A 27,292-nucleotide genomic window follows, 5' to 3' on the forward strand; every position below is an offset into this window, starting at 1 on the left:
GTGTAGGGCCTATGCCATTGTGATGGTTTTCATGTGAAGCCCTCGAAGAGTTCAAAGCAAGGCAGTAACAGTAGATAGACATTCTGGCCACTGGCAGAAAAAAGATAATAGAAGGGTATGAGTGGAAGCAGCACACCTAGTTAGGAGGAGACTTATGAGTAGTTCAGGTGATGGTGATTTTAGAGTGGAAGCAGTAGTAAGTGGTATGGTCAGAAGCAGTCAGATTTGGGATGTTATTCTGAAGGTTGAGCTGCCATGCCTTGGTGGTGAATTGTAAATGGTGTGAGAGGAGGAGCAGTATTAAGGATGACTCCTTCGGTTCTGCCTCTTACTAGATGGGTGCCCTTGGAAAGCTACTTAACCTCTGTGAACATCAGTTCTGTCACGTAAGAGGAAGACAATCCCTCTCATATCTAGTAGTAACTTAGACTTAATGCTCTACGAGCTGATAAAATACTTTCATGTACACTGCATACATTTTATTTGATCCTTTTAGCAGACTGGATTGTACACAAGTTTTACAATTATACTTGTTTTTCTTTTTATGGATCTCAGATGTAGAAAGTTGAGTTATTCCTATTCAGTTGATGACTCATCATTTCCATAATCAATTCATTACAAGGTTTTCTCCATTTTTTATTTTATTCTTCAGCCCTAATTTTCACTCCAATTTTCTACCTCATCCTCAATCCTTATAGGTAACTGTTAAGTATTGCTGTTTGTCCTTAAATATATATATACATATATATATATATACACATATCTATATGTTTTATAGGGATATATATAAGGACATGTATAAATCCTTATAAAATACATGGCACTGTTGTGTGTGGGTATGTGCACACATGCATGTGTGAGTTTAATTTACCTAAGTAGGATTATCTTGTAGATCTCGTTATGTTTCTCAATATTTTAGCTCAGTACTCCTAAGATCTCTTTACATTGCTGCCTGTACATCCATGTCACTGCTTCTGACTACAGCATAGAATTCCAAATTGTCTGCATTTTCCTTATCTGACCATTTAGATAACACCGACTCCCTGTAATCATAAACAGCTCTAATAAACATACTCATTAGGGTCCCACTATAATCTTATACAAGAGTTTCTCCAGCTGAGGATGCTATTGAGCCAGAAAGGAGACTCGTCTACTTTGCCCTCCCACCCTGGTCCCTGTTTCCACCACATTCTCACCAACATTGGTATTATTATCTTCCTAATTTTTGCCAATCTGATGATTGTGAAATACAAATTGTTTTAATTTGTATTTCTCTAATTACTGATGAGCGTATTTCTTTATATACTTATTAGCAATTCATTTAAAAAGTTTTTTCCTTTCCATGAATGGCTTATGAATTTCCTTGGCCCACTTTTAAAAACTGGGTTTGCTGTCTTTCTCATGTTGATTTATATCAGTTCCTTGTATACTCTTTAGATAGTAATTCTTCACTTTGACATTTTAAACGTCTTCACCTATTCTCTTATCTATTATTAACTTTCCTGTGATGTCCTTTGTTGAACAGAAAGAAGTCCTTCATTTTAATGCAAAATTCAGTTTTTTTAACTTTACGTCTTGTGTTTTGTAAGCCTTATTTAAGAAGACTTTCCTTATCTCAAGTTCACTGAATATTCTCTTACATTTCCTTCCATAAAAGCTGTATAGTTTTAACCTTCATCTTTAAGTCTTTAATTTGTTTGGCTTCTACCTTTGTTTTAAGTGTGATAAGAATCCAACTTTGTTTTTTTCGATGTAGCAAGTCTGTTTACCTAAACCATCATCTAACAACTCATCCTTGACTGATTTATCATTTATCAGGTGGTTTTATATATATGTACATATAATATATACAGCTTTCACTGCATCCCTTAAGTTTTATAATGTGTTTTTGTTTTCGTTTGTGTCTAAGTGTCTTCTAATTTCACTTGTGATTTCTTCTTTGATCCATTGGTTGGTTAAAAGCATTTGCTTAATTTTCACAATTTTGTGAATTTTCCAGTTTTCCTTTTGTTCTTGATTTCTAACTCCATCCCATATGGTCAGAGAAGATACAAGCAAACCTCATTTTAATTTTAATGCATTTACAGTTGTTGCATTGTTACAAATTAAAGGCAAGACCCTCCACCAACGAAAAAATTACAACTTGCTCTATTGAAATAGTTGCCTTATTACAGTGATTTGGAACCGAACCCACAATATCTCCAAGATATGCCTGTACCATGTATATCTATCTTTTTAAGTCCATTGAGACTTGATTGAAGCCTAATGTATGGTCTATCGTAGAAAATGTCCCATGTGCACTTGAGAAGAATGTGTATTCTGTTGCTGGGTAGCATGTGTATGCCTATGTATTTCATGCGGTGGTGTTTAAGGCCTCTGTCTCCTTACTTCTGGCTAGTTGTTCTACCCATTATCATGAGTGTGGTTTTAAAGTCACCAACTATTATTGTAAAAACTGTTTCTCCCTTCAACTCTGTCAGTTTTTGCTTCATATATTTTGATTGTCATTAGGTGTGTAAATATTCGTAATTGTTATATCTTCTTGCTGTGTTGAACCTTTTAATATATAATGTCTTTATTTGTCTCATAACCATTTTTGATTTAAAGTCTATTTCGTCTGATATTAGTGTAGCTTCCTTTGCTGTCTTAATTACTATTTGCATGAAGTATCTTTTTCTAGCCTTTCACTTTCAATCTTTTTTTGTCTTTGGACCTCAACTGAGTCTCTTATAAGACAGCGTATAGTTGGGTCATGTGTTTATATCCATTCTGCCAATCTCTGTCTTTTGATTGTAGAGTTTAATCCATTTACATTTAAAGCCCTTAACAGCAGGTCCTCAAATAACATCATTTTATGTCACGAAGTTTTGTTATAACACCGATTAGATGCCTTAGGAACTTAACTCTTGTGGTACAATTGGTTTCATTACACGTCTTTTCACTTAAAGTCACAAACCTATCAGTGACATTAAGTGAGGACTTACTGTATTGATAAGGAGGGACTTCTATTATTGTGTTATTTGTTTTCTGAATGCCTTATACCTTTTTTGCCCCTCATTTCCTGAATTACTGTCTTCTTTAGTATATAGTTGATTTTTCTGTTGTGAATGTTTAAATTCCTTTCTCATTTACTTTTGGGTATATTCTATAGTTATTGTCTTTGTCATTACAATGGGGATTACATTTAACATCCTAAAGTTCTAACACTGATATGAATTTACACCAGCTTAACTTCAATAACACACAAACTCTGCTCCTTCATAGCTCCGTCCCCAGCCTTTTCCATTGTTAATGTCACAAAGTCCCATCATTACATAGTGTGTGCCCTAAAACATAAACTAATTATTCTTGTAATACACTAATCTCTTAAATTATGTAGAAAACAAAATTTGGAGTTACAAACCCAAGTTACAGAAATACATTAATATTAGCTTTTACACTAATAATTGTTATTTTTCTTTAAATGTATTAATCTGTTAAATCATGTAGAAAACAAAAAGTGAAGTTATAAACCACTATTACAATAATACTGGCTTTTATTAAAAAAATCCCAACTAAGGTAAAATTAAATTTGTACAGAATTTATAAACTAACTCATGAAATTTATGATTAGCTATGGCATTGATAGGTATAGAATAGATATTGCAAATTAATAGTTTTTAAAGACTTAAAAAGATACTTACATTTAAAATAAACTACTGCAAGCTTGGTAGTAAGTAAACTCTCAAATGAACTATTTTCCTATACTTCAGAAATATCTCTAAACAAACACTTAACACATTAAGTACAGGTCTTTTTTTGCTATTCTTTGAGTAAGGCCCCAAATAATCTTTGTTAAATGAATTGGCGTAGTGTGAATTACTTTACATATTTGAAAAAATTTTAAATACATGTATTTTAAATAACTTATGGCTCACATTTTTATGATACAGGCTTTACTCTTAATCAGATTAATTGGGAGAAAGATGAATATAGATGGTGACTGTAACTACATTCTCTTTTCAAAGAAATAATCATATGCTTACAGTTAGAAATGTATATATTCCTAAGTATAATTTATAATTTTTTATAGATTTGTGGGACCACTGGGTACCATCATCATAAAATGTAAAGATTTTCGAATAATTCAGTTGGATATTCCTGGAATGGAAGAATGTTTGAATATAGCCAGTTCCATTGAAGTAAGTATTTTGGAAGCAAAATTTGATGAAAATAAATAGTAATAGAAAAGAGCCTTATATTCTGACTCAGTGTAGCTCTTAATGTTTCTTTGTTAGATTTGGTCATATTCTGTGACTCAAATATTGAAGATTGATAGGAAAAGCCTCACCATGATTTATTGTTATGAGAATGTAATAGGATTTTACAGGGTTTATAACAGTTTTTAGTGTTACTTATTCTTCCAGGTTTATCCATGTTGTAGCATGTGACAAGATGCCTTCCCTTTTAAGGCTGAATCATATTCCACTGTATATGTGTATGTGGTGAGACTTTTAAAAGTTATTTCTTTTGCGAAGTTAGTAAATATCACCAGTGATTATAGTCTTTTGTTTTTAGTAAATCTGAATTTCCACATATCAGGTTGCTTAAGACAAGATGTATTTGTTTTATATTTGTGTGAATAATATTGAATTTCCGTTCAGATTGTAAAGAATAGAAATCTTACTTGGACAAGTTAATATTTAAATTGAAGAGCTCACACTATTTTCTTCCCTATTCTAACCACTATTTTGGTAGACACTCAAATTTTAAATTGCCTTATTTTAATTCACTGCCTCTAAATTATAGCAATTAACTTTATGTTTACAGTATTTTCTAGATAATTATAGAAACAAACTGATTTTTTTTCTGTCTTTGAGTGATTAATCTGGGCTTTGTGTCCAAAATAAATGCAAGCTATTGGCTTAACTATTAAAAGAGGGCAGAAAGTCTTAAAAATCTAAGTAGGATTTTGTTTGGTTTTTAAATAAGAATAGAGAAATAAAGGAACAACTGCCGTAGTACTGAGAAAATTGGCATGCAACATTTTTCTTTATGCTTTTGCTAAATTTTACTTAAGGAAATGAGAAGATGAGCTGAACTGTGTCTTATATACCTGTCACTTGGAAGTAACACAATACTGTTGATTTGGTCAAATTGGCTAGCATGAATGAGAAATGCAAGTGGCTTCTAGGCTGTTAATTGAAACACTGCCCTGTTATTTGGGCAGGGGAATGCTATTGACCCATTTCAGTTAAGCATGCGTTTTTATTTTTCAGTTGTGGGGTTGGATTTTCACTGACCCATCTACATTTTTCTTTTTCCTTTTATAACTTGTAAGATAGCTGGTTGCTGGGTGTTAGTGAAGTTGCCCATGGTGAAGCATAGTGGTGAAGAAATAAGGCAAAGTATATTGCCCACTTTCTGATTGCATTTACTTAAGTTCATTGTCATCTGATACAAATCAGTTGTTTACTTAGCTACAGATATTACCTAAAGCTCTTTTAGAAACTGATTACATACAAACCCTTATAGCTGAAAAGAAGCTGTAAATTATGAGCCGTTCTCATAATTTGACCTTAGAAAGTGAATGCTTTGTTGACTGTTTTTACAGCTTAGTAATACATATAGTGAACTTGGCCTCTAGTCTTTTTTCTGGCATTCAAGTCTCCTTCTCTCCATACATCTTGACATAATTTGGGAGTAATAAGTGAAATTCATGTGTAGAATAGTTGAGCTATTCTTTAAAATCAAGAGTCTGTATACCCAAATATATTCTGCCACATATAGAATCCCATTGGAAGAATAACTGGCAAGTGCTCAGTTTTCATAATTGTAGCAGAAAGTCTGATGAAGCTTTTGTCTGTATAGTTTCAACTGCCTTTGGGGGTTGAAATGTTTTTAGTTCTTGCAGCATTAATGTGCTTAAAGGAAAAATCCTATCTCTACTAACATAAAAGCACTCAAATCAAAGTATGAGTGCTTATTGCCTGCCAGAGTGGTTGCTGACTTGCATTTAAAACAATGGTTGTATCAGCCACAGTGGACAACAGTATGAAGATTCCTCAAGAAATTAGAAATAAAACTACCATATTATTCAGCAATCACACTTCTGGGTATATATTCAAAGGAAACAAAATCATTATCTCAGAGAGATATCTGTACTCCCATGTTAATTGCAGCATCATTCATAATAGCCAACCCAAGCATCAATGGATGAATGGATAAAGAAAATGTGAGACGTTATATATATCTATTATATTTTATTCAGCCTTAAGAAAGAAAGCAGTCCTGCCATTTGTGACAACGTGGATGAACCTCAAGGGTATTATGCTAAGTAAAAAAAGCCCAACAAAGAGAAATACTGCGTGGTATCACTTATATGTGGAATCTTAAAAAAAGTCAAACTCATAGAAACATAGTAGAATAATAGTTGCCAGGAGCTGAGAGGTGACAGAAATGGAAGAAGTTGGTAAAAGTTAGAAACTTTCAGCTGTAAGATGGATGATGTCTGGTGATCTAATGTATAGCATGGTGACTATAATTGATAACACTGTATTATATAATTAAAATTTGCTAAGAGAGCAGAACTTAAATATTCTCAAAACAGTAACAAAAAGTAAATATGTGAGGTGATAGATATGTTAACTCAATGGGGGAAAATCCTTTCACAATGTGTATGTGTATCAAATCATCACATTGTATACTTCAAGTATTTTACAGTTTTATTTATCAATTATGCATCAGTAAAGCTGAAATTTTTTTTAATATTACAAAGAATACCTAATTAATTAATTAATTAAATGGTTGTGCTGACTGATGACAATTCCGGCCTAGATCAGACGTGGACACTGGCTTTTCTGCTTGTTTGGTGTGATTGGCAGCCAAAGATAGTATAGAAGTGGTTAATGAACTACACAGCCATGCTTCTCCATATTTTCCGTTTATGAGCTTTGAGGGGAAGACTTCATGATTTATGGAGAGAGAGAAGAAGAACTTTGGATGGGGATGTTTTGTTAAACTGCTGAACTACGTGTTTAGTCTGTTGTTGTTTTTTTTTTAATAAGTCATGGCCCATCCTTTTGTGAGTCTTATCTTTCTGTGACCTAGAAGGAGGTAGCTTCATTCTGAGAGTTTTGGGGTATTAGCATGATGTTGGGCTCCTCACCAGGTGAGTGTATATATAATTACTGCAGTTTGAATTGCGCTAATTGATTTTGGTGCCTTTTTGTGTAGCCATAGAAATGCTTTCCATAACTCCTCTGTCAGAAGGATGATCTGTCTGTCTGTTCCTCTCATCTAGTCAGGTTTTCTGGTGTTGTCACAGAGAATTCAAGCACTCCAGATGAATGTAGGCTCATTGTGGGACCACAGAGTTACTGCCCTGGCTTGAAAATGGGTCAGTGTAGCATAAAGATATGATGATACCTGACCAAGTGGCATAATACTCTAGGAAGGGAGGAAAATGAACACTGGAGCATATGTGGAGCATATAACATATGGAACATGGAATAGCTACCAATTTGAGTGTTTAGTGTTTATTATGTGCCAAGCACTGTTCCAGGACTGTTACATTCTCTTTCTTAATGCTCCCAACAGATCTGTGAGGTAGGTACTGTTATTTCCCCCCATTTTACAGTTGAGGAAACTGAGGCATGGGATGATTATATTACTTAACCACTGTTGCACTGGGATCTGGAATTTGAGTCTAGCAGTCTGACTCCAGTCTGACTCTTTGGCCTCTAAGCTATGTCACCCTATTTTACTAGCAGGTACTGATTTTAAATAATTCATATATGTTCACATACTTGATAACTGGATTTTGAGCCAATGCCTTACTTAATGACCAAAACCTATTTGTTCTCTGATCCCCCAAAATATTTGGACCTTTTTATTAGGCTTTATTAAATGCTGTCAAAAAGGAGTTATTTTATTTTTCTCCTAGAATCGGTATGTACATTTTTTTATTCTTTTGTTCATAGCAAATGCTAATTGAGTGTATATTATGTGCCAGATATCTTATTAGATGCTGAAAGCATGGAAATTAGTTTCAGTAAGCTATAATTGTAATTAGTGACAAATTCAGTGTTAGAGAAATATATTGGGTGCCTATCATTAGGTCATATTTGTTTAATACCAATTTGACAGTTAGAAAGTATTTTAAATTGTGGTATGTTCTCTTTTCCTTTCTTGATTTCCGTTTTACACCTTAGGCATTGTCTACCCTGGACTCCATCACTCTGATGTACCCTTTCTTTTACCGGCCCATGTTTGAAGTGATAGAAGATGGCTGGCATTCCTTTCTTCCTGAGCAAGAGTTTGAACTCTACTCTTCAGCTGTGAGTAACTTTTGAGGGAACTATGGGTAATGAGAAATAACCCAACATCTTACATAACTTGTGAAAACAATCATTTCCTTTTGATGATTAATAAGGTGCATTTGACTTATTCATGCCTATAAGAAGTATCTTAGCTTTCAGTGCTATAGCCTCTGCCATTCAGAGATTTGCAAAATTTGTTCTCAGTGCTGCAGCTCGTGATTTTTCCTCTAGTGGATTTACTGTATTCCAAATGTTACTTTAAAAAATTTTGCAAATGACATTGATAAAACATTAAGATAGTCATCAAAAGAGTCCTGACATGTTTTGAGTTAATTGTTGGGTGTTTCAAAAGTATTTCCATAGAAACAACTTTATATGCAGTAGTTAGGTTCTGAGCCATCCCAAAAAACTATTTAACCCATTGTCTACCTAAGACAGCACTAGAGAAACATATATTTGTTTCTGTGGGATAATTTTTGTGTTTTTATAGTCCAGGTTACTAGAACCAGGTTTTCTCTCCCATCCTTTCTTTTTACGTCATACCTCTGTAAATGGGTCCTGAGGCACCCTGTAATTTAAAGCACAAAGATGTCCACAGCAGCAAAGTGAGAAAGGAAGGGCAATTTACATGCTTAGTTGTAGAACATTTTTATGTAGTTTGTAGATAACTACCTGCGTTTATATTTACATTAAATGTCTTTATTACATTAAAAACTGCTTAGTAAACATTCGCAAATGCATGATGTTTTTCTCTTGTATCACATAACTATCACCTAACAGCTTCCTTAGGGGAAGCCGTAGTTATTTCTTAGGTGAAAATGGCAGTCAGAATATGTTAAGGGATCCTCTCTACATTTTGATTCCTTCCTCCCTCCCTCTCTCCCTCCCTGTCTCTCTCTCTTTCTTTCTTTACTTACTTCTTAGTTTTTCTTAGATTCAATACTTTTTTCCTAGTTGGAATTTCCTTTTCAGTTTAGCTAATTATTTAAGCAATTCGTATTTTTGAATTTGTTATATTTTCCTGCAAAATTTTGTAATCTACAGATTTAATGAGAGCATCTTTAATGCTTTGATTTAAGGTATTCACTTACTACTGGTAGATTATGGAAATTTAAGATGAACAAAGCATGGTCCCTTCCTTCTACTTGTTCAAAGTCTAATAATTATCTAAGTCATTGAGTATAATAAAATAAGTGCTGGCAAAACTGTCCACAAGGCACAGGAGAAATTACATGATTATATTTCTGTTACAGAAAATCAATTCTGATGCAAAATGCTGAGAAACTGCTTAAGCAGCTACTGTAATAGCATAAAGAAGATGGTTGGATCAATAGGAGAGGTTATAGTACAGAAAGATTCAAGACGTAGAATTAAAAGGAGTTGGTGACCTATTCCTTGTGTGCGAGAGGTAAAACAGGCAGTGGCAACTAGGATGATACCACTAAGGTGGGAAAGGCAGAAAGAGTAATGTGTTTGATAGGGGATGAGTTGAGTTCAGTTTTGGAAATGGCAGATTCAGAGGGCCAGTATAATACATGTCATTGAATAGTACAAGAGATAATTTAGAGCTTATTTGAGAGATCTGTGTTAAAAATGAAAAAATTGAGAGTAATCAACAAATACGTTGTAGACGCCATAGGGAGAAGTTGAGATTGCCTTGGGAAAGCATCTAAAATGATGCTTGAACCATTTAATGGGTGAGTGGAGGAAAAAGCAAAGGGAAGAGCTGCTCAAGTAAGAGGGGTCAACAGTGTAGAAAGCTTCTTTTCATTGTTTATTTTCTCTCTTGGGCTAGAATATAAGCTGCTAGCATATAAACTTCACAAGGGCAGGAACTATGTACTTGTTTCTTACTGTATTACTAGCACATGATAAGCAAGCAATAAATATTGGATGAATGAATGAATGTAGGAATGCGTGTATTAATGCAGAGTAAGACAAAGGACAATAAGGCCTTTGTATATCATTAGAAATCCTCTGCCAAGTAGACATCTGTTAGTCAGTATTCTTTGAGTAAGGTTTTTTGACCTTCCGAAAAACTAATATTACCCAATCCCTGCTTCTCTATTATGTCCAAAAGAGACGTGTGGTATTGAGAGGACAGAGTACTAAAACTAGCTATGAAAATAATCTTGTGTTGCATCCCAGATATGTTATTGGCTACTTGACTTTCTAGGATTTAATTTCCATGTCTACAAAATAAGTTTTGAACAAAATAATCTCTAAAGTTCCTTCTACTTTTAACATGCTTTTATTCTGAGATATCATGAAAGATTATTTCAGGTACTTTGCTGAAATACACATATACAGTAAATCTGTACTTCTCCAATCAACCACTTGAGAAATTATGTAGAAAAAAGATGATGATAGGTTCTGCTTCTTGTGATGGGGGAGTAGCTCCTATCTGACAAGCCCTCCCGCAGATATCAATGACAAACCAAATAAAAATTAAAAAACTACTACCTGAAGGCTCTGGTAAGTGAAAAGAAAGCAGCATATTTTGGAGGTGCGTTAAAACGTAGAGACAGTGAATGGCATAGTGTTTCATGTTTTGGTGACCTTGTCATGAGGTTGGCACAGTTGTGGCATTGATGGTGTGGGATAGCTAATATTCTAATAGAAAGCCTGCTTTCTCTCTGGTGGGAGGAACCAGAGGAAGGGTCTTTGGTAACCAGAGAGCCAGAGAAGGGGAACCTTGATTCTGTATACAACCCTGAATCTATGGCTGACTCTTGAATCGTGCTTTCATGGATCAGATTGAGAGCAATCAGAACTAAGATTGAGCTGCCATGCACCTCAGGTGCTAACAGAGTTTGCTGTTTAAATCTAACCAAGTTAATTGCCTGCTAAAACTAAAACATTAATGCTCTTCAAAAGAGTGTAATAGATTGCAGAGTTTCTACAACATAATATTCATAATGTCTAGGATACAATCCAAAATTGAACCAGGATATTGTGACCCATTCTCAAGAAAAAAAGACAATACATACCAACCCCAAGATAACTCAGTGTTCAAATTATTACATAAGAATTTTAAAGAAGTTGTTAAAACTGTCTAACTTTCCATAAAGGAAAACATGCTTAAAGTGAAAGAAAAGATAGGAAATCTTAACAGAGAATAGAAAATATTTAAAAAGAACCAAGTGGAACTCCTAGAACTTTTTGAAAATTATATCTAAAACACAAAATTTACTGGGTGAGCTCAATAGCAGAGTATAGATGACAGAGGACAGAATCAGTGAACTTGAAATTAGAGCAATAAAAATTATTTAGGAGAAAGAAAGGAGAAAGGAGAAATTACGGAAGAATAAACAGAGCCTCAGGGTCCTGTGGGAGAATGTCTAGTATATGTGTAATTGGAGATCCAGAAGGAGAGAACAAAGAGAATAAGATAGAAAAAATAAAGAATTAATGTTGAAAAACTTTTCCAGATGATATAAATACAAAAAGCTCAGCAAGCTCTTAACAGGAAGATGCAGACTATTTCTGAATTAAACAAAATACTTGTAAATATTCTATGTATCAAAGATGAAATCATAACACACAAAACAACAACAAAAAAACACAAAGATGAGAACAAAAAGGAAACTAGAAAATATTTTGAATAATAAAAATGCAAAATATCAAATTTATGGAATATAGCTAAAGCAATGTTTGGAAAGACACTTATAACTTTAAAGTGCTTATATTAAAAAAGAAGGTGTAAACACCAACTTAAGCTCCAATTTAAGAAGCTAGAAAAAGCAAAATAACTGAAAAGAATGAAATAAAAATAAGCTGAAAGCAATAATTAGAACTAATATGCAGTTTTAGCAAGGTTGCTCAATATAAATATACAAAAACTAAATGTATTGACAACAGTACAATTATTGGCAATTGGCAACAGGCATTTGAAGATAAATAAAATACCTAGGAATAAATTTAGCAAAAGAAATGCAGTATCTGTACACTGAAAAACAAAATATTGCTGAGAGAAGTTAAAGAATAAATAAATGGAGAGGTATATCATGTTCATAGATTAGAAGACAATATGGTTAAGATCAGAAGTGGGCCATAAAGGACAAGATAGTAAATACTTAGGGCCTACTGGGCCATGCAGTCTCTATTGAAACTACTCCACTCTGCTGTTATAGCAAGAAAATAGCAATAGATAATACATCAGTTAATGACTAGTGCTGTGTTTTAATAAAACTTCATTTACAAATACAGTCTGGGACTGGATTTAGCTCGAATACTATAGCTTGCCAACCTCATTAAAGTGACAGTTCTCTCCAAATTGTTTTATAGATTCAATGCAGGTCCTTTCAAATGGCATTGCATTGATTAGATGTAAAAAAAAAAAAAAAAAGATGAACCTAGACCTTTGCTTCACACCATCCACAGAAATTAACTCAAACTGTATTATAAACTAAAACATAAAAGCTAAAACTATAAAACTTCTTGAAGAAAACACAGGAGAAAATCTTTATGACCTTCGATATGACACCAAAAGTGACTGAAAGCAGATTAAAGACTTATGAGTGTATGATACAGACTAGAAAAATGTACAAGGCATTTTTGTGGGAGATGATTGAAATATTTGTTATTTTGATTGTGGTGGTTTCATTGGTGTATATAACTGTCAAGACTCATGAAATAGTGCACTCTAAATGGATTTAGTTTATTTTTCATATAAATAATAAATTCTCCATAAAGTTGATTTAAAAGAAAATAATGTAAAGTTTAAGTAACTGATTAGAAACAACTAAAGAGAGAATTAGTGATCTAGAATATAGATCTGAAATAATTACTCAGAATACAGAACAAAAAAAAAGGAAGATGGAAAAAATGGCAGAGAAGTTAGATACATTCATAATAATAAAGGGAGAAGAGCTGATATTTATTAAATGGGAGTTCAAGAAAAAGATAATAGAGAAAACGGAAAATAGGCAATATTCAAATAGATAATGATTGAGAATTTTCCAGAACCAGTGAAAGTCTTGAACTCTTAAATTAAGGTATCCCAATAAACACTATGCAGAATAATAAAAAAGAAATATTTACTTAGTGTTGAGTCCAACTATTGAACAGTATTGCAAAGAGAATATCACAAAAGTAGCCAGAGAGAGAGAAGATAAATAACATACAAAGTATAAAACAACTTGAAGAGGAAAAAAAAACCCTAATAAAATCAAACATCTATTCATAATAAAAGGCTCTTAGCAGAATTTAATTTGAAAAGATTTATAATAAAACCAAAAACATACAAAAAGCAAATCTTTTATCATTCCCTATAAGTTCAAGAGTGAGACAGGATATCCACCATAAATACTCCTAGCCAGCTCAGTAAGACAAGAAGGAAAAATGAAAGGCATAAAGATTAAAGTGAAAGAAGCAAAATTGTTATTATTTGTTAATTATGTGCTTGTGTACTTAGGAAACTGAAAGACTCAAGTTTATAGGCATTTCTTTACATCAAATACAATTTTGAAAACATAACAACTAAAATGCAATAAGAATGTAGGTTCCTAGGAATATAAATTAGAAAAGCTATGTAAGACCTTTATTGAGAGATTTATAAAACTTTATTTAAAAGTTTAAGAAAGTTTTAAAAAGTGGAGAGACAGTATGCTTATAAATAGGAGACAACATTAGAAAGATGTAATTGTTTCCAAATTAATCTATAAAGTCAGTGCAGTTTTATTAAAACCCCAGTGGGTTTTTACAGGGAATTTGATCAGAGTTACATGAATGAGCCAATGTACTCCTGAGGAACTAAAAGGAGGGAGGCGGAGACTTAGCCTACTAAATGTCAAGCTTATTCTGAAAGCTATGGGACTTACCACAGATAGACCGCGGGACAGAAGAGTGTAATCTTTCTTAGTATTGTCATTCCTTTAAGAATAATGGATGTTACCAATCTTTCTACATTTTACTCCTTTTTTAAATAACAGAAAGGAACAGGGGATTTGAAGTAAAGAGTAGCTCTATTCTCATCTGTTCTGGTTCAGCATTATCTGGAGTATTATAGTCTTCCTGTTGCTATACTTTAAAAGTACCAGTAACAAAGTAAATAGTACCCAAAAAAGGATGAATGAGATGATGTTGGTCTGGACAGTCGTATTTATTTATTTATTTATTTATCTAGGTAGCTATTTATTTATTTATAGATATATATTGAACTAGGAGAATAGAAGAGTAAGGGAAAAACCACTGTCTTTCACATATTTGATAGGATGCCATTTGAAATAGGGAACTTGTATTGAAATCATGGTAAAGACCAATAGAGGAAGTTATAGAGCTTCTTCTAATTTTGCTCAATATGAGGAAGAACTTTCTAGGAAGTAGGGATGCCTAGCAATGCAGGAAGCTGACTCTGAAGAATGGAGCTCTTTTTCTCTAGAAGTATTTAAGTATGGGCTAGGTATCATTCTATTAAATTCCTGAGATGCCTTCTTCATTGTATGAAAGCTGATCTCTAAGGTCTTTTAAAAATTTTCCGATTATTTTTTGACATTGAGATACTTGCTTGGCTCTGAGGTATTTGTGTTTTTCAGACCAGTGAATGGAGGTTGAGCTATGTCAATAAGGAATTTTCAGTCTGCCTCTCTTACCCGCCAATTGTCATTGTGCCCAAATCCATTGATGATGAAGCTCTTCGGAAGGTAGCTACATTTCGACATGGAGGACGCTTCCCCGTACTCAGCTATTACCACAAAAAAAATGGAATGGTACGTGTACAATACAGTGCTTGATCTACTGAAAAGACTTGGTTTGAGGATCTTTTCTTAGAAATGTTTCCCCTTTTTGTGTGTACCTGTTCATTAAAGTGATTAATCTCTCCTGCTAGGACTCTTCCTTTAAACTTTAGGCAGTCAGGAGTAGAGTGCTTTCTGTGATCAGGATATGACTTTGAATTCTTTCTATGATGCTGTTCAACTATAGAAAAGCCCAGATAGGTTTATCCTCAGAACTGAGTATGAAGGGAACTAATGTTCATTTGATGTTTAAAATAACACTTCGACAGAATAATTCTCTGACCAGAATAATGGTAGATACTTTATTTTAATTATTCTTGCCAAATTTCCCTATGAAAGGTAAATTGAGCAGGTACTTTAATTTTTAAGAAGAGCAACACATGTCATTCGTCACAACTTAAGTAAACACGAGACTCAGGAATTTAATAAGCAAGTGCTCGCTGTGTATTTGTTTCCTAAATATTTTCTAAATCTATTTCTCTCCTTTTATTTTCTCTCAGTCAATAAACTCTGCTTCTCATTTTGAGACCAGTAGTAAATTAGTGGATAAATTATAGCCATCTTCCAATTTCCTTTTCTCTTGGTAATAAGTCAAACATGGATATTTAAGATAAAAAGATTTCTAAAACTTTGCTAGTTGGGCATCAGGTCACCTGTCCTGCTTGCTTAGTAGTATATCTCTTTTTTATTAGGATTCATTATAAAGCATTCTAACAACTAATGTTAAATATACTATTGTGTCCACTTACATGGTAAGCGCCATCTGAGTGTCAGCCATTGTCATCCTCTGGATGACTTTTCTGGATCATGATAAATTTCAAGGTAACAGTATATGCTATGAGGTGAAATCAAAATAACTCTAAACTAGTCACCAGGGAAGAGATCAGTATAATAGTTACTGATTTCTTGAGAAAAGTTTCTAAAGCAAACATTTCAAAATACGTAGTTCGTGGTCTTTGGAGACAGGTAGTTAAGTCCTGGAATACTGAAAAGAATGGAAGAGGGCCACTGGAGAATACATCATAACAAGAAGCTTTCAAGATATTGACAGTGATTCCCAAAATAAGAAGAATAGTGCATAAACTTTTTATTATTTATTTATCCCCCCCCCCACCCGTAATTACCCACTTCCTACTTCCAGCCTTGACCCATGGATGTTGCCATTTCCCCTTAAGAACTGGATCTCTGAAGGTGGGGCGTCCCTTTCCACACGCTTGCAGCGTGCACCCACGGCCTGGCGTACCCAGGGTATGGCCTGTGGCTACACCTGGGGCGTAACCCCAGGACCTTCTGCATGCAAAGCAGATGTGCTAACCACTACACTATAGAGCCCCCCTCCCCCCCCCCTTTTTTTTTAAATTTTGCCATTGGTGCCTTTTTCTTTATAATTCTTGATAAAACTTGCCAACCCTAAGTTTACATAGTTGAAGCAAAAGTTTACTGGCACATTGGACATTATTATTATCTTCATTACAGAGCTAAATCGACGGTAATTCATTCACTGACTACATGAACTATAAGATTTGATCTTAAAGGGGAACTATATTATGCGAAAGAATTTTGAGGTAGTATGAAGAAAAATCATTTAAAAGTGTAAGGCTTATTTTTGTTTGACAGTTATTAACTATTGTCAATACACAGAAATGTGTCTTTATTTTAGGATACAATCATTTCCAAGTGTCACATAATTATTTTTGAAATAATCTAGCTAATTCATTTCTGTTTTCAGAAACTTACAAAAGCAGCTACTATTAAATTTTAAACTGTATTGTGCTTCTAGGTAATTATGCGAAGTGGTCAGCCACTGACTGGCACAAATGGGAGACGGTGCAAAGAAGATGAGAAGCTGATAAATGCCACCCTTAGAGCAGGAAAGCGTGGCTACATCATTGATACCCGATCTCTTAATGTAGCTCAGCAAGCTAGAGCTAAAGGCGGTGGCTTTGAACAAGAGGCGCATTATCCCCAGTGGAGGCGGATTCATAAGTCCATTGAGAGGTAAAAGCTTCTGGTGACAGTGGTGGGCTCTTACTTGAAGCTAATTCGAGTGGGTGAGCCCTTAGCTGTTCAAAAATCACAAGTTTTCAAATGAACCTACACATTAACTTAGAGTTGAAAATTGACTGGATAGCCTGTCATTGTAAGCATAAGCAGAAAATTAATCTGGATGTTCACAGGTGAGTTTTAGTCAAATAGCACTCTTTCTCTAAGTCAGCTCTGAAATTTCATCACCACAGTCTGCTCCTCTGCTTGTAGATCAGTGGTCACCAAACTTACTGAACAGATATGCTATGGATAAATATATTTTCCTAACTCAAAAGACTTTAGAGATTTCATTTCTCACATACCTACCTATTCTCACATACCTACCTATTCTCACACCCTTTTTCCTCCACCTCTATCATCTCTTTTTATGCTTGCAGTTAGTGGTTTATAAGTGCTTCTGCGTGGCTAGGTGAGAGTTGGAGCTAATAAAACAATGGGATCTGAGCTGGCTTTGGGTACCCCTGCCGATAGTCCCAGGTGGATCTGTGGGAGTAGGATTACAGATGTCAGAGGTGCTATCTTGTGACCTGTCACAAAATGCAGTGCTCTGGCCTTCTACCCAGTCAGATAATTCAGCTCTGCGATTTGGGTTTAATCTGTTCAGATGAAGAACGGTTTACCATGACAGGCATTTAAAGCATCTTTGCAAACATATTTAAATACTGGTTTTTCCATATTTAACCCTCAAGTTACTGTATAGCAAGGTAAATATTTTTATAGTATTTCGAGCTACTTTTGCTCTTGGATATATTGGAGGCTGAGTTTTTGGTTCGTTTCTTCCTCCATCGTTCTATTTTATTTTTCTTTTCCTTGTGTTTGAAAGGTATCACATTCTTCAGGAGAGCTTAATCAAACTGGTGGAAGCTTGTAATGACCAAACACATAACATGGACCGATGGCTCAGTAAATTGGAGGCCTCAAACTGGCTGACTCACATCAAAGAGATTCTGACAACTGCCTGTCTAGCAGCTCAGTGTATTGACAGGTAAAGTGCATATCAGCGTTCCAGAATAGAATGTGTACTGCTAACTAGACTTTGCTTTTATCCAGATATATGTTTATATATTAACATCTACCTTACAGGAATTATGGGTTCAGTTCCATACCAACGCGATAAAGTCAATAATCACAATAAAGTGAGTCACACGAATTTTTTGGTTTCCCGGTGCATTTAAAAGTTATGTTTACCTATACTGTAATCTATTAAGTGTGCAATAGCATTATGTCTAAATGAACGATGTACATACCTTAATTAAAAAATACTTTATTGCTTAAAAATGCTAACCATCATCTGAGCCTTCAGTGAGTCATAATATTTTTGCTGGTGTAGGGTCTTACCTGCAATTTGTAAAAAATGCAATATGTGTAAAGTGCAATAAAGCGAAACACAGTAAAATAAGGTAAGCCTGTATGTTAAAGTTTGTGCCTACTCTATATCTTATGTTCAGATCATTTTATCAATTACTACATAAGATAATCAACACCATTCAGTTATTGATGAAGTGTGTGCAGTCTGGTATTTAATTATCATTAATCCATGATAATATTTGTTGAATTAATTGTGAACTATGTACATATACACGTTTTTGATGACACATTTTTTTTAGGTACTAAAGGACTTATTTTTTTAACAACATCCTAAATTTATTCATCTACCAATTTTCCTTTTCTTAAACCATGAAAAAGAATTTTTCTTATTTCTTCTCAGAGGGCCAAACTTGCTTCCTTTTGAAAACTCAATGAAAGGAAACATATAGGTTTGTTACAAAATAAAATGATCCTTTCTAATCTCTTAGATATTACAAACGACTGGATATGTGCAGTTATATCAGGATCTTAGGTTGAGAAAACCTAACAGCAGTGATGGGAAGTATATGAAGTGAATTTAGTTTACTCACTCAGTTGAAGGTTGCCAATCCTTGAGACTTGAGGCAGAAGACTTGAACAGAGGCAGAAGGATTGGTATGAGTTGTTGCAGAGGCTTAGCATGTCCTTTTTAAGAAGGGGATTCCCACTGAAACAATAGGTAGGTATAAGTATTGCCACCACATAGTTGGATGGCACTTCTCTTTGAGAATTTAATTTTACTGATGCTTCCAAATTAGGGAAATATAGATGTAATTTTTTTAAGGTTAGTGAGAAATTGATAATAGAATGGGTTGCTTAAGATCATGTGGTAAATTAGTGACAGAACCAAGAATAGACAGAGACTCTTAGTGTCAGGATTCCCAGGCTGCCGCTGCTTTTTATTTTAGGCGGAGCTCATTTATCTAATAAAATATGGGAGTTAAAGACCAAGGTTCTGTGGCAGAGAATCAATAATACAGAATGATGAGATGCTAATATTAAAGGTTTTGTTTCTCTTTAACTTAAGTTTAAAAGATTTCCCCTTACAGGGTGAGTACAGAGGCTCCTGTTTTCTTTTAAAATATGAATTGTAATAAACACTTATCACCGTGTTGTCTATTAAGTTTTCACCCATAATAACGAGATGATGCATTTAAAGGCAAACCTAGGTGCAGAACAGTATTTGTTATTTTTACTTTTGTTTAGTTTGGGCTAGCCACCTTACACAAACAGGGACTTCCATACTCTTAGGAGAGTTGAAGGATATGGTCTATTTTGCCATGTTTGGTTTCCCTTTTCTGATATATATTAGCTTATTAATACATTATTAATATAATTACTCAGAATGTAAAAATTGACTTTAATTGCATTAAATTCAGAATATACCACAGATAACTAAGCTATATATTCTCTATACATCAGAAGCCTTAAAACATCTGTCCATACCCTTCAGCCTAGTCATTAGAATTCATGCTTAGAATGAGGTTCTTAACCTAACCATAAGTGAACATCAGGGAGTCTTCTTTTTAAATTAGGGACTCTCAAAGAATTCAGAAGAAGACAAAAAGCTATGTACATCATCTGCAGTGTAACAAAAAAGTGGCAATAACCTCAGTGTCCACCTATGGAATTAAGTAGGTTGTTGTTGATCACTTAATAGGATATTATATAATCCCTAATACAATACTTCTAAAGATGATATAGGAACATGGGAAAGTGTTTATAATAAAAGTGGAAATAATCGATTATCTTATAGCTACGTGAAGTATATATGTACACGGGAAAAGAATTAACAGTAGTAAGTAAACATAAAATTTTTATGAGAAAGTAGTGAGTTTATTTTCTTTTCCAAAATTTTCTTCACTGTCATTTCAATATAAGAGGTGGAAGAAGAAAGAAGATGTAGTTAATTTAGTTTTCGATGTTTCTTCCCACTCTCTTTAGAATAACGGGGTCCCAGACACCTCCTAAGTATCATGGTATCATTGTCACTGACTTTCTAGATTGACAATTTTATGTGTTTTGTTTTTATGTTTCTTCCTGTTTTTATATTTCTCAAAGTATGTCGGACTTCTTTTCCAGATCCATAGTCAGCTGATGGTAAAAAGGTAGAATCAAGGTCAGAGAGATACAGAAAAATAACTTTAAGTGTATGTTTCTAGGTTTGATGAGAAAAGATTTTAATCAACTATTAAAGCGGAAAAGGTAAGTAAGTGCCTACTGTGTGTGATAAGGGCTGCTTTTCAGCTTTGTAAAAGGGGAAAAATTTGAGCTACAAGGTTCTGTGAAATTTGTTAGAATGTAAAGGAGTCTTGCCTTGTGAAATTTGAGACTCACAATAGTTTTATTTTTTTTCCCCAAGGGAAGCTCTCTTCATAAGCCTTATTTAGACTCTAAACCCTACTGAATAGCGCAAAATACATAAGACTGAAATATCGTACTCAATAAATATTTATTATTAACAGAGGTGACTGACTATGTCGGAAGCATCCCATTTGTACTCTAAATTTCCCTATCAGGGAAGGAGCATCCATACTGATTCATGGAACAGAAGGTACTGATTCCACACTTCAGGTTACCTCCCTGGCTCAGATCATCTTGGAACCAAGAAGCAGAACCATCCGTGGTTTTGAGGCCCTGATAGAAAGAGAGTGGCTACAGGTGAGAAAAGCTATTTTGTGTGCAGAGGAACAGCTAATAATTGCTGCTGTGATCCTGGTTTGTAGGAGAGGATATAAAGTACGAAATTTTGATTGATTAAAATGTTTAAACTGTATGTTTAATTTTCTGGAGAACAATGAATTTATCTTCCTCTCAGTAAATGTTTGTAAAGTAATCTTTACTGCCTCTCAATTTCTGTATCTCTCTTTGCTATACTGCTTATTTGGCACTTCATTCTCTTAAATTCTTATTAGTTGGATTTTGTTACCTATAGGGGAAATGCAAACAATGTAAAAAATAGTCTTGTCTTTCAGAGCTTAGTCTTAGTAGAAATAAAATACATAAACAAGGGAGGGGGAGAACAGGCATTTGTAATTACAACGTCCTGCTTTTTAGGAATTTCTGTCTTTTGCTCTAGTCTAGCTCCATCCTACCCTGTTCCTTAGCCAGATGAAATCCTTCTCATTCTTTAACATCCAGCTAAATGTCCTTGCTTTCATGAAGTCTTTGGGACCTTGACCTCTTTCACAAATAAAATTGGTTAATTTTCTTTGTGGTTTATTTCCTGAATTAAACCCAAATAAAATGACTTCTTTGAGATCAGGGAACCTTGCCCAATTCATCTGTTTATCCGTAGGACACAGTACAGTGCTGTCATACAATGTTGAATGACAACTAAAATAAAGGTCTCAAGAGACCTTTCAGAGATTAATCCCAGTCAGAGATTAATTTATGAATGCATATATACTGTGTAACTTAGTAAACAATTGTGATTGAAAATAAATGTTTAAATATATCTTGAAAGTGGAAGGATCTCTGGAGAAAAATCATTTCTGGCCCTTTAAGTTACATTTCAGATTTATTTTGCGTTAATGCTGTTATGTGTACCATGTCTACCCTGTTTGACATTTGAACTTTATCTCTGTTTAAGTCAAACCATCCTAAATATTTGGTGAAAATATATTTAGCTATATACCTCATGATACATAGCGAACAAACAAATGTACTTACTTCTATATTATCATTTTAGCGGGTAGCAAAATTCCATTATCCAGTGAAAAATGGTCATGGCAATATCTTTGTCACATATCATGGTATAAGGACTCAAAGATAAAGCAGGTCTGTGGAATCCTAGAAAGGTGTGATTTGGGTTAAGGTCAGTTACTCAGGTTCCAGGTGGGCCAGAGAGCCAAATGATTCTTAAATTTTCTGTGGTCAGTAGATGGCAGACTCTTCCAGTTCTTTTTGGGAGAAGAGAGAAACTAAGGACAGCTTTATCTCTAACATAACAGTATTCATAAAGATCTCTTCGGGACTGCAACTTTTTCCCACATGTAATTAAAGATTTAATATCAAGAGTGACCTTATAAAGTTTGTCTGTGAGAATCTGATAATTGTCTCCTTTTAGTGGTGAGGCTTATATAACTTATAATAGCCTACAATGCTTTGGACATGTGCAAGGTGACAGCTGTCTTTTGGTTTGTATCTGAAGAGCTTATGTTTTTGACTTTGCTCCAAATTACACAGACCTAGGAAGATTTATAAGTTTGTCATTACTGAAATTTTTCATTTGATATTTTAAGGACAATTGTAGTTCTCATGGTTATGTCTTAACTATACAGCCTCGTTAAGTATTTGGAAATTGTTTTAAACCAAGATATTATTAATCTAAATAGCAGCCACCCAAATTATGTGATGTTCCATTTAATAAGAGCTTCATTGCACCCGTGTGAAGTAACGTTAATAGAATGTGCTATAATGTGATCTCACTAGGTTATGACTATCTCATTTCCATCTTTCCTCTTAGGCTGGTCACCCATTCCAACAGCGCTGTGCACAGTCAGCCTATTGTAATAGCAAGCAGAAGTGGGAGTCACCTGTATTTCTTCTCTTCTTGGACTGTGTGTGGCAGATTCTTCGTCAGTTCCCTTGTTCTTTTGAATTTAATGAGAATTTCCTCATCATGCTCTTTGAGCATACTTATGCCTCACAGTTTGGAACATTTCTGGGCAACAATGAAAGTGAAAGGTGGGTACACTGCTCACAGGGAGGCCATTTCATTTTAAGTTGTTTTGGTCACTTCCTAAAAGAGACTAGGATTTAGTTCTACGTTAATGTTATTTATAAGATGGTAGACAGTACAGTTGGTATAAATTACATGAAGTATATTCTTATTATGAGCCTATCACATACTCTAGTAGATTAAAATTAGTCCATATCTTACATGTGGAAGAAGCCTTAACATATGTTCCAACTTCACCATCCAATTGTATAGATGAGGAAGGTGTTATCTAAATAGTTAAATGCGTTGTCCAGGGACACAGAGCCAGCTGGTCACCAAAAGTGGGGCTATGGTACAGGTCTTCTTACTTCTCTTCTGACCTTTCTCTGTTAAAGCAGTGTATATAACTTTAATTCGGCATTTAAATAATATGTTTGACTGTGGACTTCTTTTCGGTGTTATACCTATTAATATCCCCCTGAACTACATTAAATAAAGGAATCACAAATAGATTTTATTTCACATCCTGATTCCCATTTGGTAGAACCTACCAGTAGTGCTGATTGAGAAGGATTCTGAGGCTGTGTTGGGGCTCAGCTGGAAAACGTTCAGAAATTGGCTTGCCATGGGCTCGGTGGGTGGGGGCTGCAGGGAGCAGTGGGAGCAGTGGTTTCCTATCCTCGCCGTGACTGGGTCCTGGAGACATAGCAATTAAATCTAGTACCTCATAGGTTCTGTGAGTAAGTGGATTCTTTTTATTGCTAGCATAATTATATGCAAATAATTAACTTGAATGAAGCTTATAAATAAGTAATCAAGTTGTTTCGGACAAAACTAATTTTTTAGTAAAACTTCAGCTTAAATGGGATCTTGCGAAAACTGAATTTAATTATCTTTTGGGTTAATGTCAGGTTTACTACAAATTATCTTTCCTTGTTAACATTTATTTTTTCTATAACGTGCCAGTTCAGTTTCCATCCTTAACAGTTTATTCCATGGTAAAATATTACAGAATTTCAGGATTATTATGAAGACTGTTCATTGTCTATGAATGTAGATTAAATCTGTATCAAGGTACATATTTATTTTTAATCTATTTAGCTATCTTCAATTAAAATACAATCCCAGACATAGTAAAGGACTTGCATATAGTAACGTTCTCTGGGTTAATGTTCAACACCGAACCTGACATGACGGGATTCTGGTTGTTTCCCTCTTGCTGAGGGAATCTAAAACAAATTATCTTTGTTTTATTGTTTTTGAGAGTTATAATGCTGACTGAATGTTCTGACAAGTATTTTTTACAACATTTTATTCTTCTACTAAAAGTCTTGTGTTATGTCTTCTAACATACAGAGAGAAGAACTTTTCCCATTAAGAGGAGTATTTAATAGTAGTTGTTATAAACTAACTGCTTTAATGGCAATTTGCTTTCTTGGTTAGATGTAAGTTGAAGCTACAGCAGAAAACGATGTCTCTGTGGTCTTGGGTCAATCGACCCAGTGAACTGAGTAAATTCACCAACCCTCTCTTTGAAGCCAACAATCTTGTCATCTGGCCTTCGGTTGCTCCACAGAGTCTTCAGCTCTGGGAAGGTAAGCCAGGCGTCCCTTGCAAACTTTTTATCATTAGTCAAGGTTGCTCTTCCAACTTCCTTTGAGTACATGTTGTTGATATTCGAAGATGACGGGATGGACCTGACCTCAGACCTCTGTGTAATTATTTTTTTCTCAGTTGGGCATGGGTCTCTCTTTCATATCAATTATCTAGTCACACTTACTTTTCAGTCTCCATGTGAGAAATTAACAGTGATTATTTAATGGGTAGTGCTCTTTATATTAGATATTTTCTCTAGATAATATGGTACATTACTTTTGATTTATTGTGATTAAAAAAACAAAATTTGCCAAGTTAACACTTTTAAGTGTGCAGTTCAGTAGTGTTAAGTATAGTCACATTATTGTGAACAGGTCTCCAGAACTTGCCGATCTGAAACTCTTTATTCATTAAACATCAACTTCTAATTGCCCCACTCTCCAGCCCCTGGCAACCAACATCTGCTTTCTGTCGCTGTGAGTTTGTCTCCTCTAGTTACCTCCTGTGCATGGAATCGTACAGTGTTTGTCTTTTCGTGACTGGCTTCTTTTACCAACATAATGTACTCAAGATTCATCTGTATTGTTGCATGTGACAGGATTTCCTTTTTAAGGTTGAATAATGTTTGGTTTATCTATGCATTCGTCAATATACATTTGGATTGCTTCCACATTTTGGCATATAGGTGTATAAAATATCTCTTCAAGACCCTGCTTTTGAGTCTTTTTGAGTATGTACTCAGAAATGGAATTGCTGGAACGTATGATAATTCTGTGTTTAATTTTTTGGGGAACCTTCATCCTGTATTCTATAATGGTTGCACCTTTTTATATTCCTACCAACAGTGCACAAGGCTTCCAATTTCTTTACATCCTTGCCAACACCTGTTTTTTTCTGGTTGGGTTTTTTCCCCCCTTTGGTAGTGGCCAATCCTAATAGGTGTGAGGGAAAGTACATTACTTTTTGTGTAAGAAAGTTGGTAGGTAGTTAGGACAGGAATAAATTGTAAGCTCCTAGAAGATGATTTCTGTTCATTAAGCAGTCATTAGGATGGTTTCTTTTGTTAAATGCTACTGAAGAGTTGAAGAGCTAGCCTAGATAGAATCTATAAATGTACACAAATGCCATTCATTAGTGCAGTAATGTAGATATCTCTTTGTTCATGTGGAACAGTAATCTATGCTTAATTTCTAAATCTGTTCTAAAGGAGGTGTTTTACCTACATTTAGTTTTCAGACTCCTGAAGCTTATCTTCTTAAATACTTAAATAACTTTTTTTAAATAGCCAAAATCTACTAAAAATATATTAGCTATTCAGTAAAGAAAGACTATAAAATACCATTTAATTTCTTTTTAATCATTTTGAAGGTAGTGCTTCTTTATTCATCTTTATATTAAATAGCATAAAGCATACACACAGGAATGGTAGCTGTTTGCTAAATTGAACTGAATTAACATAAATGTCAGTTATTATACCATGTTCTGATATGTTATATGCCGAAGGACAATTCATGTGTGGAAAACTGTTTGCTCTTTATATGTGAAAGGGTCTCAGATTGCTTTGCTTTCTCTGCTTGAGATCAAGTCTGTTTCTGTCACTTCTCTGGATGTTAGTTCTCACATCTTGTTCCTTTTGTCATATCTGTCATTAGCTGCTTCCTTCCCCTTCAGTTTATACTTCTAACCTTATCTGTTGAGGTATCCCCTAGTCAAATTGTGAGAAAATGGCCTTAGGTAGTCTCAAGTTTGTCTGAGTCTAAGCATTAGTGCTTTGGGAATTTTTCGCTGCTCAGAACTTCTCATTGCTTACTTTCTTGATTGTTGTAGACAGTCACAGGCACGGGATAAGTGATCTCTTAAATGAGAGACTACAGCTACACATCTTGTTTGGGACATCGGGGACAGTTTACCTAAAAGCTACCATCATGCTTCATAACTGAAATAAGAGACTAACTACTTGGGAGAAAAGCCAAATTCGGGAGTTGAATGGCCTGAAGGATGATTTAGCTAGTTTTTATCAAACCTCATTGAGAGTATAGGGATTCAGTGATAGAAGGAAACTTTGTTGTTACATGAATGAATTCCTACCACTCTATTAAGAATGGAATTTCCACATGTGTTTAGTGCTTCCTCAACTTAGAATTAGAAGAAATTCGATGTTAGGTAAAATCTCACGGTAGGTATATTCAGACTATTTAGCTTTGAAATGTTTCTCATCATAGTTAACCTTTACTATTAAGTAATTTTTGTATATAGGGCAGGATTTTAAAAATAGGCTTTTGTTTTTCTTGTAGAAAAAAATCAACACAGGTCAGTCAGTCTTTAAGCTATGTTCCTATTTTCCCTCTATGATAGAGAGTAGGATTTGGACATATATAGACTCTTTAAGGGCCCATGGCAAATTAGTTTATGGATCGTGTTTTAACAAATCATAAAACTTTTGTGAACTGGCCAGCTACTGACATGTTGCAGCCTTGAAAGTTTTTGTACCTCCTTACTTGAATGAATATCTTTAAGCCATTATTTGGGGATGATAACATAGGTTCTCCATGTAGAGGAAAAAAATGTCTCCTTTTAGTCCTGAATAAAATGATAAGTCTTAT

General features: G+C 34.5%; 1 protein-coding gene across 1 annotated transcript in view; it reads left to right on the forward strand.

Annotated features, from left to right (window-relative positions):
- Positions 1–27,292, forward strand: part of MTMR9 (myotubularin related protein 9) — a 35,681-nt gene that overhangs the window by 2,959 nt on the left and 5,430 nt on the right. Inside the window, exons 2-9 of the mRNA XM_006906298.3 lie at positions 4,073–4,181; positions 8,193–8,318; positions 14,837–15,010; positions 16,818–17,035; positions 17,907–18,068; positions 20,950–21,091; positions 22,899–23,119; positions 24,537–24,688. Of these exons, the coding sequence (XP_006906360.1) occupies positions 4,073–4,181; positions 8,193–8,318; positions 14,837–15,010; positions 16,818–17,035; positions 17,907–18,068; positions 20,950–21,091; positions 22,899–23,119; positions 24,537–24,688 (1,304 nt within the window). The remainder of the gene's footprint in view (positions 1–4,072; positions 4,182–8,192; positions 8,319–14,836; positions 15,011–16,817; positions 17,036–17,906; positions 18,069–20,949; positions 21,092–22,898; positions 23,120–24,536; positions 24,689–27,292) is intronic.

Source organism: Pteropus alecto, unplaced genomic scaffold (assembly GCF_000325575.1).
Source record: "Pteropus alecto unplaced genomic scaffold, ASM32557v1 scaffold50, whole genome shotgun sequence".
In the NCBI taxonomy this organism is placed as follows: Eukaryota; Metazoa; Chordata; class Mammalia; order Chiroptera; family Pteropodidae; genus Pteropus; species Pteropus alecto.